The sequence below is a fragment of the Cetorhinus maximus genome, chromosome 2 (genome assembly GCF_964194155.1).
Source record: "Cetorhinus maximus chromosome 2, sCetMax3.hap1.1, whole genome shotgun sequence".
Lineage (NCBI taxonomy): Eukaryota > Metazoa > Chordata > Chondrichthyes > Lamniformes > Cetorhinidae > Cetorhinus > Cetorhinus maximus.
In genome coordinates, this window is record NC_135880.1 from 8752305 (window position 1) to 8773268 (window position 20964).

The 20964-nt window shown below is 45.0% G+C and overlaps 1 protein-coding gene across 2 annotated transcripts in view; it reads left to right on the top strand.

Annotated features, from left to right (window-relative positions):
• Positions 1 to 10305: 10305 nt before the first annotated feature.
• Positions 10306 to 20964, top strand: part of LOC144692173 (uncharacterized) — a 45967-nt gene continuing 35308 nt past the window's right edge. For both annotated transcript variants that reach the window (XR_013579283.1, XM_078560702.1), the window contains exons 1-2: positions 10306 to 10446; positions 19302 to 19700. Coding sequence is in view for 1 of the 2 variants with exons in the window: in XM_078560702.1 (XP_078416828.1) it covers positions 10398 to 10446; positions 19302 to 19700 (448 nt within the window). In the remaining variant the exon portion in view is untranslated. The remainder of the gene's footprint in view (positions 10447 to 19301; positions 19701 to 20964) is intronic.

A 20964-nucleotide genomic window follows, 5' to 3' on the forward strand; every position in this document is an offset into this window, starting at 1 on the left:
AGAGATACATTCCAATGAGGAAAAAAAATTTCAAAGGGAGGATCCACCATCTGTAGTTAACTAAAAAAGTTAAAGATAGTATCAAACTTAAATAAAAAATTGTGCAAAGATGGGTGGCAGGTCAGGAGATTGGACGGAATATAGAAAACAGCTAGGAATGACTAAAAGATTAATATGGGGGAAATAATTAGAGTGTGAGTGAAAGCTAGATAGAAATATAAAGACAGATAGTAAGAGTTTCTATAGATATTTAAAAAAGAAAAGAGTTAACAAAGTGCAATAGGAGATGAATTGAATAGCTATTTTATATCAGTCTTCACTATAGAGGATACAAGTAACATCCCAGAAATAGCTGCAAATCAGGAACTGGAAGGGAGGGAGGAACTCAAGAAAACTACAGTCACCACGGAAGTGGTACTTAGCAAATTGTTGGTACTGCGGGTTGACGAGTCCTCGGGTCCTGATGGATTTCATCCTAGGGTCTTGAAAGAACTGGCTAGTGACCATTGATGCACTGGTTTTAACTTTCCAAAATTCGCTAGATTCATAAGAACATAAGAAATAGGAACAGGGGATAGACCATTCAGCCCCTCTAGCCTGCCCCGCCATTCAATAAGATCATGCCTGATCTGCTTGCATTTTGAATTCCACATTCCCATCTACCCCCGATAACCTTTGATTCCCTTGCCTAACAAGAATCTATCTACTACCTCTACCTGTGACTCTTTTATTCAAAATGGGAGGGAGACAGAAAGCAGGAAATTACAGGTCAGTTAGCTTAACATCTGCCACAGGGAAAATGTTAGAAGCTATTATTAAAGGCATTATAACAGGGCACTTAGATAAATTCAAGGCAATCAGGCAGAGTCAACATGGTTTTGTGAAAGGGAAATCATGTTTAACCAATTTATTGGGAGTTCTTTGAAGAAGTAACAGGTGCTATGGATAAAGGGGAACCGGTGGATGTGCTGTACTTAGATTTTCAGAAGGCATTTGATAAGGTGCCTCATCAAAGGTTATTGCAGAAAATAAAAACTCATGGTGTAGGGGGTAACATATTGGCATGGACAGAAGATTGGCTAGCAGGAAACAGAGAGCAGGCATAGATGGGTCATTTTCTGGTTGGCAGGATGTAACAAGCGGTGTGCCACAGGGATCAGTGCTGGGGACTCAACTCTTTACAATTTATATAAATGACTTGGAGGAAGGGACCATGGGATGGTTGCTAAATTTGCTGATGACGTAAAGATAGGTAGGAAAGTGACTAACAAAAGGATAAAGGTAGGTTAGGTGAGTAGGCAAAGATCTGGCAAATGGAGTATATTGTGGAAAAACGTGAGGCTGGCCATTCTGGCAGGATGAATAAACGATGAGAAATTCCAGAGCTATGAGACACACAGAGAGATCTGGGTGTCCTAGTGTATGGATTGCAAAAGGTTAGTATGGAGGCGCAGCAAGCAATTAGGAAAGCTAATAGAATGTTATAATTTATTATGAGGGGAATTAGATATAGAAGTAGGGAGGTTATGCTTCAGTTGTACAGGGCATTGGTGAGACCACATCTGGAGTACTGTGTATATGTTGGTCTCCTTATTTAAAGAAAGGTGTAAATGCATTAGAAGCAGTTCAGAGGAGGTTTACTAGATTAATACCTGGAATGGGTGGGTTGTCTTATGGGGAAAGGTTGGACAGGTTAGGCTTGTATCCACTGGAGTTTAGAAGAGTAAGAGGTGACCTGATTGAAACCTTTAAGATCCTGAAGGGTCTTGACAGGTTGGATATGGAGAGGATGTTTCCCCTTGTGAGAGAATCTAGAACTAGGGGTCACTGTTTAAAAATAAGGGGCCGTCCAGTTAGGACAGAGATGAGGAAAAGGTTTTCTTCTCTCTGAGGGTTGTGGGATTTTGGGGTTTTCTTCCTCAAAAGGTGTTGAAGTCCTTGAGTATCTTTAAGGCAGAGGTAGATCGATTATTGATAACCAAGGGGGTAAAAGGCTATCGGGGGGTAGGCAGGAATGTGAAGTTGAGGTTAAAATCAGATCAAGCCATGACTTTATTGAATGGCGGAGCTGGCTCGAGGGGCCGAGTGGCCTACACCTGCTCCTAATCGCATGTACGTTCGTAAGAGGCGGCCTCCCAGTGGCAAACTGGGGATTGGTGGTGGGGACCACTCCAGGCAGGGTTAGAGGCCCCTCCCCGTCTGCCTGGCTTCAGCTGCAGTCTCTGGCCACACTGTGAAGGTGGCTGCCTATCCACAATGGTGACCTGACCACGGAGTGGATTTTTTATCTAAAATGTTAAAACGTTGGAGAGAGGCGGGCCCCTGAATCTTGAGGCACTGCCTCTCTCTCACTTACCTTAAAAGGCAGCCTGCAGCTCCTTCAGTGTTAACATCTGTCACAGGGAAAATGTTAGAAGCTATTATTAAAGGCATTATAACAGGGTATTTAGATAAATTCTAGTTAATCAGGCAGAGTCAACATGGTTTTATGAAAGGGACCACCTCCATTGGCCCTCCAGTTTCGACAGACCGCCCACCCGCTACTGTCCTTAATTGGACAGCAAACCCACCCTCTGACCGCTAATTGGCCACTTGTGGGAGAATCACATGTGATTCACTTTTCCCACTAAGTACAGGCTTTTGATCCCCATTTGAGCCTGACATAGGGGTCCCAAAACTCACACGGAAAATTCCATCCATAGCCAAAGAAGGAGATACCAAGAATATTGCCAAAAAGAGAGACATGGAATGCACTGCCTGGGAGGGTGGTGGAGGCGGGTTGCCTCACATCCTTTAAAAAGTACCTGGATGAGCACTTGGCACCTCATAACATTCAAGGCTCTGGGCCAAGGGCTGGTAAATGGGGTTAGGTAGGTAGGTCAGGTGTTTCTCACGTGTCGGTGCAGACTCAATGGGCCGAAGGGCCTCTTCTGCACTGTGTGATTCTGTGATTCTGTGTTGCTGAAGATTTTTGTCTTGCACTCATCAAGAACGCCAAATTTCAAATGACCACAACAGTTTATACTACAGGAGAAAAGCGTGCTGATTAGTTGGCAAGTCAACTCTTATTCGCCGAGGCGTTGCCATGGAGAAAGCAACAGGGAACCAAAGGCTCCCTCAGCTCCCAGATAATTCAAAAACATGCAAGGCTTGAACATATTCCTAAGATAAAAGCAAAATACTGCAGATGATGGAAATCTGAAATAAAAGCAGAAAATACTGGAAAAACTCAGCAGATCTGACAGCATCTGTGGAGAGAGAAACAGAGTTAATGTTTCGAGTCTGTATGACCCTTCTTCAGAGCTAAAGAGAAGTAGAAATGTGATGAAATTTATACTGTTTAAGGGGGAGGTGGAGCAGGTGAAGCTGGATAGAAGGCCAGCGATAGGTGGGTGCTAAGGAGAGATTGACAAAGATGTCAAGGTGTTAATGGTAGTGGTAAGGGCTAAAGGAAGTGCTGATATTACAAGCCCACTGACTCCCACAGCTACCTCGACTACAGCTCCTCACACCCCGCTTCCTGTAAAGACTCCATCCCATTCTCTCAGTTCCTTCACCCGTCGCACCTGTTCTGATGATGCCACTTTCCAAAACGGCGCTTCTGATATGCCTTCCTTCTTCCTTAACCGAGGTTTCCCACCCACTGTGATTGACAGGGCCCTCAACCGTGTCCAACCCATCTCCCGCGCCTCTGCCCTCACACCTTCCTCTCCCTCCCAGAACCATGATAGGGTCCCCCTTGTCCTCACTTTTCACCCCACAAGCCTCTGCATTCAAAGGATCATCCTCCGCCATTTCCGCCAACTCCAGCATGATGCCACTACCAAACACATCTTCCCCTGTCAGCATTTCATAGGGACCGTTCCCCCCGGAACACCCTGGTCCACTCCTCCATCACTCCCAACACCTCATCTCCCTCCCATGGCACCTTCCCATGCAACCGCAGAAGGTGCAATACCTGCCCCTTTACCTCCTACCTCCTCCTTGTCCAAGGGCCTAAACACTCCTTTCAGGTGAAGCAGCACTTCACTTGCACCTCCTTCAATTTGGTCTACTGCATTCGCTGCTCCCAGTGCAGTTTCCTCTACATTGGAGAGACCAAACGCAGACTGGGTGACCGCTTTGCGGAACACCTTCGGTCTGTCCGCAAGCATTACCCAGACCTCCCTGTCGCTTTCCATTTCAACACACCACCCTGCTCTCATGCCCACATGTCCGTCCTTGGCCTGCTGCATTGTTCCAGTGAAGCTCAACGCAAACTGGAGGAACAGCACCTCATCTTCATACTAGGCACTTTACAGCCTTCCGGGCTGAATATTGAGTTCAACAACTTCAGACCATGAACTCTCTCCTCCATCCTCACCCCCTTTTGTAATCCCCCCTTTTCAAAAAGAAATTTTTTTTATCCGCTTATTTTCATTTTTTATTCATTTATTCATTGTTTTATCCCCTTTTTATTCCTTTTTCCATCCTTTTTCCCCAACCACTGCCCCCCCCGCCACCCAACACCCAAAAGGGCCATCTGTTACTTGTTCCATGTTGTTCTTTCACAGAGCGCTGACCCTTGTTCTGCTATTATTACATTCTGCTTTCTTACCTTTATGCCATTATCAGCACCTACCACTACCTGTTTTTATTATTATTATATTGAGCACATTCCTATTGTTTTCAGAGAACAGGTTCCTGTGTATGAATGTACGTTGCTTCTAGCAAGCAGAAACGAGTCACATTTCGAGCTTATTTTCTTAAATTGGTTGTTAGTGTAGCTATTAGCACACTCGGGATTGTTCAATAAGTGCTGCCCAATCGCGGAATCACATCTAACAGTAGATGTTTTGTTTTGGGTTTTGCAAGTGCCGGCTGGTTGAGTACAGTCTGTACTCTACCTATTATGATTTTAAGAGGGGTTAATAAACAAATGGTAGAGAGGGGTTTTCATTAGAGTTCTAAAGTAGGATTGCGAGGGGTTGAGAGACAGAGAGGTTTGGAAAGCGAATTCCAGCATGGAGTCAGTGCCCATGGAAGTGTATCTCAGCATGGAGTCAGTACCCAATGACTCTATGGTCATATCCTCCTCACAATCCCTGGAACAAAAATTGTTTTTTTCTTTCATGTGATGTGGGCATCACTGGCAATTAAGGCCATCATTTGTTTCCCACCCATAATTGCCCTTGAACTGATTGGCTTTCTAGACCATTTCAGAGTCAACCATATTGCTGTGGGTCTGGAGTCACATTTATCCAGACCAGGTAAGAATAGTAGATTTCCCTTGTGATGATGGGTTTATCACAACAATTGATGAGAGTTTCATGGTCACCATTACCAAGACTAGTTTTATATTCCAGATTTATTAATGAATTTAAATTCCAGCAGTGGCAGTGAGATTTGAACCCATATCTCCAGAGAATTATGGATCACTAGCTCAGTGATATTACCATTACACCACCATGTGCCCCAGAAATATTGTACTACTGCAGTGCTTCCATATATTGGAAACATATATGAGTGTCAGGGCTGAGTTGGAGATCATTACATGTCAGAGGAACATGAAATAGAGGTTTGAAACAGGCTAAGAGGAGAGCGTGGGGCAGTGGGATTTTTTTGTCATTGTCCTAGCAAAGAGACAGCATGGGCACGACAGGTTGAATGGCCTCTGTGCGCTTCCTATAGTTTGAGACAGCCTCCAAAATATCTGCTTCAATCAGAAGATGGGGTACAAAGATTTTATTGATGAATGATCTATGAGGGAGAGTCAAAGGGAATGGGAAGGCAGGAAAGTGGAGTAGAGGCCATAATCAGATCAGCCATGATCTTATTGACTGGCGGGAGCAGGCATCACTGTCACTGGGTCAACATCCTGGAGCTCCCTCCCTCCCTAACAGCACTGTGGGGGTACCTACACCACATGGACTGCAGCGGTTCAAGAAGACAGCTCACCATCGCCTTCTCAAGGGCAATTAGGGATGGGCAATAAATGCTGGTCTAGCCAGCGATGCCCACATCCCGTGAACAAATAAACAAAAAAGGCTCAAGTGGCCGCATGGACTATCCCTGCTCCTCCTAAGGCAGGCTCAATAATAAAAAAAAACAAGGCTGGGGTGATTTTTATTGTCAGCGATGCCGGTTGAGGAGAGGTGTGTTAGCTGTGGGCTCAGCTGCTGAATGAGAAGGTGAATGGAGATACATGGCCCACAGCTTCACCTCACTTCTCACTGAGAAACAGACTTCAGAGCCCAGGGAGCCGATCAGAGCGAGCACAGAGTTCAGAGCACAAAACCTTAGGACCCAAAAAAAAACACCGAATGTGGGTCTGACAACAACAACAATGTGCATTTATATAGCACCTTTAGCGTAATAATACCTCCGCAGGCCTGGTCATTACCAGACAAAAGATTTGACACCAAACCACACAGATAACTTTCAGGACGGGTGAGGGAAAGCTTGGTGAAAGAGGTAAGATTTAAGGAGTGTTTTAAGGAGGAGAGAAAGGAGAGAGAGGCGGAGAGATTTAGGGAGGGAATTCCAGAGCTTGGGGCCTAGGCAACTAAAGGCACAGCTGCCAATGGTGGAGCGATTAAAATGGGGGGGATGGTTGGGGGGGGGGGATGCTCAGGGGGCTTGAATCAGAGAAGCGTAGATATCTCAGAGGGTTGTGGGTTCGGAGGAGATGACAGAAATAGAAAGGGGCGAGGCCATGGAGAGATTTGAAAACAAGGATGTGAATTTTAAAATGGAGGTGTTGCTGGACCGGGAGCCAGTGTAGGTCAGTGAGCACAGCGGGTGATAGGTGAACAGGACTGATGCAAATTACATTATGGGTAGCAGAGTTTTGGGTGAGCTCGGGTTTATAGAAGGTGCAAGATGGGAGGCTGGCCAGGAGAGCGGTGGAATAGTAAAGGTAACAAAGGTTGACATCACCCAAGTATTGGATAAATATTGGACAAGTACTGGATAAATAAAGTCCGCCTGTGAACCATTTTGAAATATGGGGGTAAGGTTTTCAACCATCCAAGCCTGAAGCTGGTGCTACAGACCATCTGGTTGCTATGGAAATCGCCTCCGGCAAATTCATTTCAATATAAGTGAGTGTGTAGTTAGAATAGGGAGGCCACGTACTCCCTGGATAATAAGAACCTGGGCGGAACTTTCCGGTGCAGTGGGAAGCTGGGCGGGCAAGGGAACTTAATTTGGCGAGAGGCTAAAAATCAGTTTCCCGACAGTGGGGATGAACTTTAAGACCATAAGACATAACAGCAGAAGTAGGCCATTTGGCCCATCAAGACTGCTCCACCATTCAATGAGATCATGGCTGATCTGATAATCCTCAACTCCACTTTCCTGTCTTTTCCCCATAACCCTTGATTACCTTACCGATTAAAAATCTGTCTATCTCAGCCTTGAATATACTTAACGACCCAGTCTCTACATCCCTCTGGGGTAAAGAATTCCACAGATTCACTACCCTCTGAGAGAAGAAATTCCTCCTCATCTCTGTTTTAAATGGGCAACCCCTTACTCTGAGATTATGCCCTCTGGTCCTCGACTCTCAATTATGGGGAAACAGCCTCTCAGCATCTACCCTGTCAAGCCCCCTAAGAATCTTATATGTTTCAATAAGGTCACCTCTCATTCTTCTAAACCCCAATGTGTACAGGCCCAACCAACTCAACCTCTCCTCATAAGAAAATCCCTCCATACCTGGGATCAACCGAGTGAACCTTTTCTGGACTGCCTCCAATGCCAGTATTTCTTTCCTCAGATAAGGGGACCCAAATCTGTTCACAGTATTCTAGGTATGGTCTTAAGTTCCCGGGACTTTAAAGGCGGGTTAAAGGGGGTGGTCGAGCTTCCTGACGAACAATGCCGGGAAACCCTTTTGCATACATTAGCATCTCACGCACGCTCATAAAAAGACCACCTCGCCGGAATGAAGTTCCCCCTCCAAATTAAGTTCTCTGCCAGCAAGGAATTGGAACGTTCACATTTACGACTGCACCCAGGTGGTGTGCGCCTGGTGAGGTAGATTTCTTCCGTGATTAACGGTGGGTTGCCTGGGTGCATTGTCCTCTTTGGGGAGTGTCTGTAAAGGCCAGTCTATGCTGGGGATCGAGTGGTGGCAATGCAAGTTAACGTGGAAGATAACCAAGGAAGGGAGGAAGGGTTAGCGGGGAAGGGTGGAAGGGATGGTGCAGGCTGTCTAGATGCCCTTTAACTATGCCACCCGGACCTTTGACCCCCATGAGGTAATGATGGGGATGTTCCTGCCCGCCTCCCCACCACAAGATTCATGAAGCTCCTCGTGGACGCACACTTAATGAGCTGAATAGCGCAAGATCGCGTGTGGTCAGCACTCCCGCCACCACCCACCCCTCCCCCCAGCGTAAATCACTCCCACTTCCGCACCCACCACTGAACTGAGTCTCCAGAGCAGAAGATTCCAGCCAATGAATGGACCAGAGAAGCAAGGGGACCTGGGGGGGGTACAGATACACAAATCACTGAAGGTACCGACGCAGGTTAATAAAGCCATAAGAAAAATAAACCAAGTAAAATTCAATGATTCACATCAGTGGGATGGAATGTGAAAGCAGAGGAGTTCTGTTAAACTTGTGTAGAACTTTGGTTAGACCACACAGAGTACTTCAAGGCTATGGGCCAAGTGCTGGTAAATGGGGTTAGGGAGGTAGGTCAGTTGTTTCTCATGTGTCGGTGCAGCCTCGATGGGCTGAAGGGCCTCTTCTGCACTGTGTGATTCTGCGATTCTGAGAGTACTGTGTCCAGTTCTGGATCTGGAGTTAGAGGACATTGGTTTCACAAGCACACTTCAGCTAAAATCAGCCAAACTGCGCAAAAGATCACTAAGCTTTCAACGCAAGTCACGTCGAGCCTGAGCTGAATTTCCACAATCATTAACGCTGGTTTAAGAAACATGAATAATGTGATAAAATGAATATCGGGACGCCGGAGAAGGCACAGAAAAGATCTACACGGATGATACCAGAGCTGAGAGGGTATACCCGTAAGGAAAGTTTGAACAGATTGACACCTATTTTATTCCTGACTCTTGACCCTGAGTCAGAAGATTTAGGGCTCAAGCCCCACTCCAGGCGTGGGATTTTCTGCTCCCGTCCGCCCTCGGTGGACTTTTGGCTGGGCCGCCGAATCTCCCATGGCGGGTCCCGCCACAGTGGGGCCGGAAAATCCCCACCCAGGACGTGAATTCAAAATTCAAGGTTGACACTCCTGTACAGAACTGAGGGTGTGCTGTACTGTCAGAGGTGCTGTCTTTCAGATGAAACGTTAAACTGAAGCCCCTCTTGCAGACAGACAAAAATCCCGTGGCACTATGCAGAAGAAGGGCGGGGTGGAGGGAGTAGAGCGAGGGGGGTGCGGGTGGTGGGGGAGGGTAGAGCGAGGTGAGGGGTGGGGGGTTGGGGGGGGGGTGTAGAGCGTGGGAGTGGTTATCCCTCAATCAACATCACAGAAAGAGGTGACCACAATGATGTTTCTGGGTGCAAATTGGCTGCTGTTTTTCACCATTACAACAGGATGGCACTTCAGAAGCACTGCCTTGACTTATGAAGTGCTCTGAGATGCCCAGAAGGTGCTATACAAATGCGAGTCTTGCTGTTAGAAAAGAGAAACCTGAGCGGTGACCTGGTAGCGATTTTAAGATTGGGAAAGGGTTCGATTGGGTAGACGTGGAGAAGGTGTTTCCACTTTTGCAGGAATCTGATCCGGTGGGCCATCAGAAGGAAATAGTCACTAATAATCCAATAGGGAGGAATTCAGGAGAAACTTCTTTACCGAGGAAATGGTGAGAATGTGGAACTCACTACCACAGGGAGCAGTTGGGACAATAACGTAGCAGTATTTAAGGAGGAGCTAGATAAACACACGAGGGAGGGAGGAGTAGAAGGTCATGTTGGTAGGGTTGGATGAAGACGGGTGGGAGGAGACTTGTGTGGAGCCTAAACACCAGCCATTGGCCAGTTGGGCTGAATGGCCTGTTTCGGTGCTGTAAATACCGCGTCATTTTCACATCTCTTGGATTCAGATTGACATCGGGCTGTTTTCGGGAAGCAGAGAATCTGTCATATCAGCTTTACCAGCTGGGCATCAAGCCCAAAGTCTACTCTGATATTTCCCTCCCACTCTTTAACCAGCTCTTTCAGGGCCTCACTATGGCCCTTGACAGACAGACAGGAGGAGGAATTTGGTTCACACTTTGACCTGGCAATCGAAGGGTTAAAGTGCCTGGCTGTGGGTGGAGTTTCTTCTTAAACACTGGCTGCCCGGAGGAAGCAAAGGGAAAGCAGTTCAGGATCAATTTCAGTGCCGAGCAGGTTCAACCCAGAGAAGAGGGGGGATTGAAAACTGAGGGATTTTGGAAAACCATGCTGGCTGTTTTGTTCTGTGTCATCGCCCAGGTCAGCTGCTCTGGAGGTGGGTATCTTACTGTGTGAGGCAACAAGTTATCTCTCTCCCTTTCCAATTTATCACTAATGACCAGAAATAGACCCTCTCACTCTAGATTCTCAGTAAGTTGTTCGTGGATTCGTGTCAGATGCATGCGAGTGCCCACAGCTTAGATATCACCTTTTCACTCACTCTGTTAAGTCCAGTATGACTTATAGACTGGTTAAGCTATAACTTTACCAAACTGGAGAGAAAAATGAAGGTTCAATGTTAAATGTCGGAAGCTCTTTATCCTCCGATTAATCGGTGGCGGCACCGTGGACCAATAAAAAGCCAAATTGTTGTTAATTAGTTTAATAGCAAACTGAAGAAAAATGAGCCAGTCAATAATTTCATTAACCTGGTGGTTTACTGATTTTGTCTAGTGAGTCACTGAACCCTACAGTGTAGAATGGTCACAGATCTGATCCTGATGTTATACAGAATGACATGGCCTGGAGGAAGCAAAGGGAAAGCAGTTCACAGTACAGAAAGAGGCCATTCGGTCCAACTGGTCCGTGCTGGTGTTTATGCTCCACACAAGTCTCCTCTCTTCACTCTATGTCACCCTATCAAACTGTGGTGCAGTGCCAAATTTTGAGGTGCAGGAGCTCAAAGAAAATGCGTTGGCCATATCATTTCTAAATCGACTATTATGTGGTTTTCCTATGTATTAACCATTTGAGTCCCCAAATGTCAGTAAAGCTATGCTTTTTAAGTGAAAAATATTATTGCCGGCAGCCATTTTATTTTGAGCCATGTGATATTTTGAATCATTAGTCTTTAGCATAGCTAGAATTTCTATTTAATTTAATTTAAATTAATTTAACAACAGTTTAATTATTTAATTCAAAACTATTAAAAACATGGATTACAGAAATCCTTACTTTCTTCTGACTGGGGGATGGTATATAGAGGGGCCACTGCTTTTCTTCATTTATATTAATAACCTAGACCTGGGAGTACAGGACACAATTTCAAAATTGGAAGATAATGCAAGCTTCGAAGGTATTGTGAACTGTGAGGAGGATAGTGATAGACTTCAAGAGGATATAGACAGGCTGGTGGAATGGGTAGACATGCGGCAGATGAAATTTGATGTAGAGAAGTATGAAGTGATACATTTTGGCCATAAGAACAAGGAGAGGTTACATAAAATAAATGGTACAATTGTGAAGGAAATGCAGGAGCAGAGGGACCTGGGTGTACATGTGCATAAATCATTGAAGATTGCAGGGCAGGTTGAGTAAGCATGTAATAAATAAATAAGTTATGTACCTTCATAAGATACTGATTCAGCCTCAATAAGGAGAATGTGAAGCTTTTAGAAAGTGTGTAGAAAAGATTTAGGAGAAGGTTCTGAGGATAAGAGACTTCAGTTATGTGGATAGATTGGCAAAATGGGGCTGTTCTCCTTGGAGAAGAGAAGGTTGAGAAGAGATTTGTTAGACGTGTTCAAAATCATGAGGGGTCTGGAGACCGTGTATGGGGAGAAACTGTTCCCATCGGCAGAAGGTGGAGAACCCTATGGTGATTAACAAAAGAGCCAGAGGTGACATGAGGAAAAACTTCTCAGTGCAACAAGTGGTTTGGATCTGGAATGCACTGCCTGAGTGTGTAGTGGGGACAGATTCAATCATGGTTTTCAAAAGGGAACTGGATAATTATCTGAAAAGATTTTACTGGGCTACAGAGAAAAGGTCAAGGAGCGGGACTAGCTGAGTTGCTGTTACAGAGAACTGACACAAAGACAAGGTGCTGAATGGCCTCCATCTGTGCTGTAACCATTCCATGACTCTAGTATTGATACATTCAAGGAACTTGATAAACACATGAGGAAGAAAGAAGTTCTTCCCTGATAGTGTGATCCAGAAAGGTGGGAGGAGGCTTGTGTAGAACACAAACACAACATAGATGGGATAGGCCAAATGTTCTGTTACTGTGCTGTAAGTTCCATGTAAAGCTGCCAGCAGGGAATACAAGAATTTCCTAGCCTAGTTAGCAAAGCTCACATCCCATGAATGAATAAAAATAACAAACACTATACTGCGTTTCACATCCTCAGACTATCACAGCCAAGCAATTAACATGAACCATTCTCTCCACACACTCACTCTCCCCCCTACACACATTCTCTTCCCCCACATTCTCTTCTCTCCTCCACATTCTCTCTCCCTCCCCATACTCTCTCTCCCTCCCCACATTTTCTCTCCCCCCACCACACTCTTTGCCCCCTCCCACACGCTCTCTCCACCCACCCCCTCACACTCACTCTCCGCCCACCCCTTAAACAGTCTCTTCCACCCCGCCCCCCACTCTCTCTCTTCCCCACCCCCTCACACACTCTCTCTCTCCCCCCACACTCTTTCTCTCGCAGTGTCCAGTCACTCATTTACTTGGGCTTACCTGGGCCCTGCTCTGGCTGCCTCAATGCCCACTCGGGCTCACCTGGGCCCTGCTCGGGCTCACCTGGGCCCTGCTCGGGTCCTACTCAGGCACGCCTGGGCTCCATTTGGGCTCCTGTGGGCCCCTCTTGGGCTCCCCCTGGGGCGTTTGGTCTAGCCTGGGCCTCACCACTCCAGCTACCTCACTCTCTGGCCTCTGGAACTTCCCTTCAAAACTGACCTTCCCATTCTTTGTTGCTTGTCCAATTACAGGCTGATTTTTCCCTGCTAGTGAGCCCATCAGCAGGAAATGCAGGGACGAAACAGCCTGTGATTGGATGAGCAGCTTTACATCATTTTTCAAATATAAGTCATTTGAATGACCAACAACTAGAGTCAATGTGAAACGGGGAAAAACTCTCCGCTGGTTGGAGTCATACCTAGCACAAAGGAAGATGGCTCTGGTTATTGGAGGTCAATCTTCTCAGCTCCAGGTCATCACTGCAGGAGTTCCTCAGGGTAGTGCCCTAGGCCCAACCATCTTCAGCTGCTTCATCAATGACCTTCCTTCCATCATAAGGTCAGAAGTCGGGATGGTCGCTGATGATTGCACAATGTTCAGCACCAATCGCGACTCCTCAGATACTGAAGCAGTCCATGTCCAAATGCAGCAAGACATGGACAATATCTAGGCTTGGGCTGACAAAAGGCAAGTAACATTCGTGCCACACAAGTGCCAGGCAATGACCATCTCCAACAGGAGAGAATCTAACTATCGCCCCTTGACATTCCATGACATTACCATTGCTGAATCCCCCACTATTAACATCCTGGGGGTTATCATTGGCCAGAAACTGATCTGGACTAGCCATATAAACACTGTGGCTACAAGAACTGGTCAGAGGCTAGGAATCCTGTAGTGAGTAACTCACCCCCTGACCTCTCAAAGCGTGTCCACAAGGCACAAGCCAGGAGTGTGAAGGAATAATCTCCACTTGCCTGGTTGTGTACATCTCCAACAACACTCAGGAAGCTCAACACCATCCAGGACAAAGCAGCCTGCTTGGTTGGCATCACATCCACAAACATTCACTCGGTCCACCACTGACTCAGAGTTGCAGCAGTGTGTACCATCTACAAGATGCACTGCAGGAACTCACCAAGCCTCATACGAACATACATGCATCCGAAATTATGAATTAGGAGCGGGAGTAGGCCACTCGGCCCCTTGAGCCTGCTCCGCCATTCAATAAGATCATGGCTGATCTGAATGTAACCTCAACCCCACATTCCTGCCTACCCCTGATAACCTTTCACCCCCTTCTTAATCAAGAATCTAGCTAGTTCTACCTTAAAAACATTCAAAGACTCTTCCACCACTTTTTGAGGACGAGAGTTCCAAAGACTCACAACCCTCAGAGAGAAAAATATTCTCCTCATCTGACTTAATTGAGCGACCCCTTATTTTTAAACAATGACCCCTAGTTCTAGATTCTACCACAAGAGGAAACATCCTCTCCACATCCATCCTGTCAAGACTCCTCAGGAACTTAAAGGTTTCAATTAAGTTGCCTCTTACTCTTCTAAATTCTAGTGGATACAAGCCTAACCTGTCCAACCTTTCCTTATAAGACAACCAGCATGTTCCTGGTATTAGTCTAGTAAATCTTCTCTGAACTGCTTCTAACACATTTACATCTTTTTTTAAATAAGGAGACCAGTACTGTACACAATACCCCAGATGTGGTCTCACCAATGCCCTGTACAACTGAAGCATAACCTCCCTACTTTTGTAATCAATTCCCCTCACAATAAATGATTCTATTAGCTTTCCTAATCACCTGCTGTACCTGCATACTAACCTTTTGTGATTCATGCACTAGGACACCCAGATCCCTCTGAATCTCAGAGCTCTGCAATCTCTCACCATTTAGATAATAAGCTTTTTTATTCTTCCTGCCAAAATGAATAATTTCACATTTTCCCACATTATACACCATTTGCCAGATCTCCCCACTCACTTATGTCATGAAAATAGAATAATTTTCATGATATTATTGTGAGCTGTTGTAAAAGTGGGCTAATAGTGGGGTTTGGATTAGTTTCTCTGTGTGTAGATGTGTTGTGTGGGGGATTTAATGGAATTGAAGACAACTGGTCCGGAGCTTTTGCATTATCAAAAGGGAAGCTAGGTTTGAAATGCTAAATATATAAACATGGCTGAAGTCTTAGAATGTGAGGTTTGAGGAACATTTGCATTTTTAGATAAACCAGAGTAGTGAATTTCAAAGAGATGGTAAGGTATTACACCTAGCCATAAGAGGCCAAGCCAAACAGTGTGTTTATTTTTCCCAAGGGTTACTGATAAAATTAGTACTATGAAAAGATTTATATATAATGAGAGAAGTAATGTTGCAAAACATATGGGAACAATGGAATTTGCATTAAAAGAGAGAAACATGTTTAAAGGAGGTAAGGTTATGTGAAAGGGTGAAGGCATTCTAAGATCTAATCCAAGTGTGAAAAGCCTCCACCCTCTGGGCATCAAGTTGCTGTCCATAGGAACAGAAGCTAAGAAAACTTATTTTGAATATCATGTCCAGGGTATTGTCTGGGTCTGTTGAAATCTATTTTCTTTTACTGTTGCCTCAGCGGAGGTGTGACTGGGAGTCAGATTAATTGGGGGAGCTAGGAGTTATCATAGTAGTGATTTGCAGACCTATGCATGTGCTTAAAATCTTTTCTTTTATTAATAAATATATAATTTAGTTTTATAAAAAACCTCTAAGTCTCGGATGACTCATTACTACTGAATTCAAGGCACACATGTCAAAATAAAATACAAATTGCAAAACAGTTGTGGCAGCTGTTTCAAGTTCCCCTCTGGGACTTGAGCAGCTCAGCATTTACCATCCGCTGTGTCATAACACTTAACCTATCTATGTCACTTTGTAGCCTCCTTACATTGTCTTCACAATTTACTTTCTTACCTATCTTTGTGTTGTCAGCAAACTTAGCAACCATTCCTTCCGTTCCTTCATCCAAGTCATTTACATAAATTGTCAAAAGTTGAGGCCCCTGCACTGATCCCTGTGGCACACCACTCATCACATCCTGCCAACCAGAAAAAGACCCATTTATGCCAACTCTCTGCTTCCTGTTAACTAGCCAATCTTCTATCCATGCCAATACAGTACCCCCTACACCATGAGCTTTTATTTTCCACAATAACTTTTGATGTGGCACTTTATCAAATGCCTTCTGGAAACCTAAGTACAGTACATCCACCAGTTCCCCTTTATCCACAGCACATGCGACCCCTCCAAAGGACTCAAATGAATTGGTTAAACATGATTTCTCTTTTACAAAACCATGTTGACTCTGCCTGATTGCCTTGAAGTTTTCTAACTGCCCTGTTATAACATCTTTAATAATAGCTTCTACCATTTTCCCTTTGACAGATATTAGGTTAACTGATCCATAATTTCCTGCTCTATGTCTCCCTTTTTGAATAAAGGAGTTACATTTACAATTTTCCAATCTAATGGAACCCTCCCCAAATCTAGGGAATTTTGGAAAATTAAAACCAGCGCATCAACTATCTCACTAGCCCCTTCTTTCAAGACCTTAGGGTGAAGTTTATCCGGACCTGGGGATTTGTCAGCCCACAGCCCCAATAATTTGTTCAATACCACTTCCCTGGTGATTGTAATTTTCCTGAGTTCCTCCCTCCCTTCCATTTCCTGATTTACAGCTATTTCCGGGATGTTACTTGTGTCCTCTATAGTGATGACCGAAGCAAAATACCTGTTTAATTCATCTGCCATCTCCCTAACTTTCCATTATCAATTCCCCAGACACACATTCTATAGGACCAAAGCTCGCTTTGTTAACTCTTTTCTTATTTAAATAACTATAGAAACTCTTACTAACCATCTTTATATTTCTGACTAGCTTTCTCCTGTGCTCTAATTTTTCCCTCCTTATTAATCTTTTTGTAATTCTTTACTGTTTTTTATATCCTTTCCAATTTTCTGACCTGCCACTCATCACTGGGTAATTATATGCTTTTTTAAAAGTCTGATACTGTCTCTAACTTTTTTAGTTAACCACGGATGGGTGGCCCTCCCCTTGGAATTTTTCTTTCTCATTGGAATGTATCTATTCTGAAATATCTTTTTAAATCTCTCCTTTGTTTTTCTCTTGTTTCTTCCTCCCTCTTTCCTTTCTATTGCATTTTTCTTTCTCTTAAGTATTTCATTCCCTCATTCTCTCCTATTGCAAACTCCCCTGCCTCTTTCTCTCTCTCCTTCCTGTCTCCAATCTGTGCTCTCTCTTCCCTTTCTCTCTCACTCTCTTTCATTCAGGTAGATAAACTGAGTAAGCCTATACTGCAAGGCTCTATTGTTAGGAGTAGTGTTTTCCTAAGATGGTGGAATTTATTAACATAGGAACAGGAGGAGGCCATTCAGCCCCTTGACCCTGTCCTGCCATTCAACAAGATCATGGTGGATCTGTATCTTAACTCTATTTACCTGCCTTGGTTCCATATCCCTAATACCCTTACATTTTCTCACATTTTTAAAATTTTACTTTTGAAATTTTCAATTGACCCTCAGCCTCAACAGCGTTTTTTTGGGGATAGAGTTCCAGATTCCCACTGCCCTTTGTATAAAGTTTCCTGACATTGCCCCCAAACAGCCTAGCTCTAACTTTAAGGTTGTGCCCCTCGTTCTGTAGCACCCACAAGAGGAAATAGTTTTGCTTTATCTACCCCATTGACTCTTTTTAATTATCTTAAACACCTCAGTCAGAAAACTCCTTAATCTTCTTTGCTTGAGGTAATACAAGCCTAGCCTAAGGAACCTGTCCTCTCAAGTTAACCCTTTGAGCCCTAGCTCATTCTGGTGAATCTACACTGCACCCTCTCCAAGGCAAATATCCTTCCTGAGGTGCGGAGCCCAGAACTGACCATAGCTACACTAGATTGGAACTAACTCAATACTGCAGATAACATAATATGTCAGGTTGGCTTCACGGTTGTAGATAGAGATATTGGGCATTGCTTTACCTGCCTTTTGCTTTTTGCTGCCATAATAATAATACCCTCATCATAACCATGTCCAGTACTGGGTAAAATAAGCAGAGGGTCAGTCGGCTAGATGGCGAGAGCGTGGTGCAGGATAATGCCAACCGCAAGGGTTCAATCCCCCATACAGGCTGGGTAGTTCTTGGAGCCTGCCTCCTCACTTTGCCCCATAGTGATCTCAGAGCATAAACCATGATCAGCAACCCCCAGAGAGCGAGGTCGCAAAATAGAGAGAGAGAGAGTAAAATAAGCACAGGGTCTAACAGTGTCTCAGGAGAGTGATTTCCAGGGAAGGTTCGCTTATCACGCAACATCCTGACCATTGGAGCTTCCCAGTTGGCAGTGTGAAGTCAGGAAACTGCCCATACACAGTGTGTCATATTATAACCCGGAGTGTGCTAAATGGCTCTAAGCTGAATGGATCTGTGACTCAGGAAATGTTTCCCATCCCATCCACTGTTGTATGGAAACATGTCTCAGCATGTTCACCTTGTGTTGGAATCCTTACATTGACCTTTCCACCACTGGCAGTAACGGCACTAACCTGAGCTCAAAGCAGAAAGTGCTGGACAAACTCAGCAGTTCTGAGGTCATGTTGTGGACTTGAAACTTTAACTCTGTTTCTCTCTCCACAATGCCGCCAGGCCAGCTGAGCATGTTCTGCTTCTAATTTCAGATTTCCAGCGTCTGTGGTATTTGGCTTTTACCACTTGAGCTGCTTGGAGGGGCTGTGATAGGAAGAGATGGAATTATTCCTGGTGGTTCAGTGATTGCCCCTTTGAGGTCGTTAGTATTTTCTCAGTGGGCCGCACTCTCTGGGTTAGAAGGTTGTGGATTGAACCCTCATCCCAGAGACTTGAGCACCTAATCCATTACAAACCAGCAGGTAACTTACAGAACATTGGGCACAGTCTATGATGGTGAAAGAAGCTTTTGGAAGGAAAGTGCTTTTATAAATTAATTGTTCGGATGTGAGCATCACCGGCAAAACTAGTACTTATTGCCCATCCCTAGTTGCCCTTGAGAAGGTGGTGGTGAGCTGCCTCCTTGAACCGTTGCAGTCCAGGTGGTGTAGGTACACCCACAGTGCTGTTAGGGAGGGAGTTCCAGGATTTTGACCCAGCGACAGTGAAGGAACGGCGATATATTTCCAAGTCAGGATGGTGAGTGACTTGCAGGGGAACTTCCAGGTGGTGGCGGTGTTCCCATCTAGATGGTAGTGGGCGTGGGTTTGGAAGGTGCTGTTGAAAGAGACTTGGCGTGCTGCTGCATCCTATTTCAGAGAACACACTATAGGAAGTTTGATGAGAAGGTTGAAAGATCTTTTACTCATTGTGTGCTCTTTTGCAATATGTCGTCACGCCTCACAGGTTTCAGTAAGAATGGCTGGACCATGGAGACACCAGATAAGGTGACCGGTAGGGAAGGGAAGGCTACTGTTCTGTTCTGCAAGTTCACTCACCCTCACCCGGGTTACGAAGGCAACATCACCATCACATGGTCGGAAAAGTGGACAAAAGTGGTGCTTTTTAGTTACACAAATTATCCATCGCTAAACCCACAGAGCGGCGGGTTTGAAAATCTGATCCACCAGAATATTGGCGAGCGTTATCGAGTGATGGGGAATCCGAGAGAGAATGATGCCTCCATATTGATCAAACAGCTGACCCTACGCGATAACTATCAGCAAAATATTTGTCTTGTGAATCTGAAGGACTATTCCAATGAAACATCCCAAAGCTCATTCCAAACAATTCTTGTGGTAGCAGGTGAGAACGTGTTTGAAAGTTGCAAAATCAGATTGTTGCCGGTTGAGATCAGAGATTCATGCAAGGCTGTAGGAGGCCATTTGGCCCATGGTGTCCATGCTGATCCTTTGAAAGAGCTATCCAATTATTGCCACTCCCCTTTCCCTCACCCCATAGTCCTGTTTTTTTCTGTTCATGTATATCTAACCCCCTGAACCCCATTATTTTCATGATCCTCAGGTACTGTAGCTGTCCGTGTTCATGTGCAGCAAGACCTGGACAATATTCAGGCTTGGGCTGATAAGTGGCAAGTAAAATTCGCACCACACAAGTGCCAAGCAATGCCCATCTCCAACAAGAGAGAATCCAACCATCTCCCTTTGACATTCAATTGAATTATCATCGCTGAATCCCCCATTGTCAACACCCTGGGGGTTACCAGAAACTGAACCAGACCAGCCATATAAATACTAAGCTTCCAAGAACAGGTCAGAAACAGGGAATTCTGAGGTGGGTAACTTACCTCCTGCCTCACATGAATATATGAACATATGAATTAGGAGCAGGAGTAGGCCATTCAGCCCCTTGAGCCACTACATATTTCAATAAGATCATGGCTGACCTGATTGTGGCCTTAACTCCACATTCCGCCTACCTCCAGCAACATTTGACTCCCTTTGTTAGTCAAAAATCTATCTACCTCTGCCTTAAAACTATTCATAGATCCTACCTCCACCGCCCTCTGGAGAAGAGAGTTCCAAAGATTCATGACCCTCTGAGAGAAAAATAATTCTTCTCATCTCCGTCTTAAATGGGAGACACCTTATTTTTAAACTGTGCCACATCAAAGGTTACTATGCAAAATAAGAGCTCGTGCTGTAGCGGGTAACATTTTAGCATGGATAGAGCTAACAGGAAGCAGAAAGTGGGGATAAATGTATCTTTTCCAGGCTGGTAAACTGTAACCAGCGGAGTGCCACAGGGATCAGCGCAGGAGCCTCAACTATTTACAATCTACATCAATGACTTGGACGGAGGGACCAAATGTATTGTAGCTAAATTTGCCAATGACACCAAGGTAGGTAAGAGCCCATGGGATCTAGGGCAATTTGGCAAATTGGATCCAAAATTGGCTTAGTGGCAGGAGGCAGAGGGTAACGGTTGATGGTTGTTTTTGCGATTGGAAGCCTGTGACGAGTGGTGTACGGCAGGGATCGTTGCTGGGACCCTTGCTGTTTGTAGTGTACATTAATGATGTAGATGTGAATATAGGAGGTACGATCAG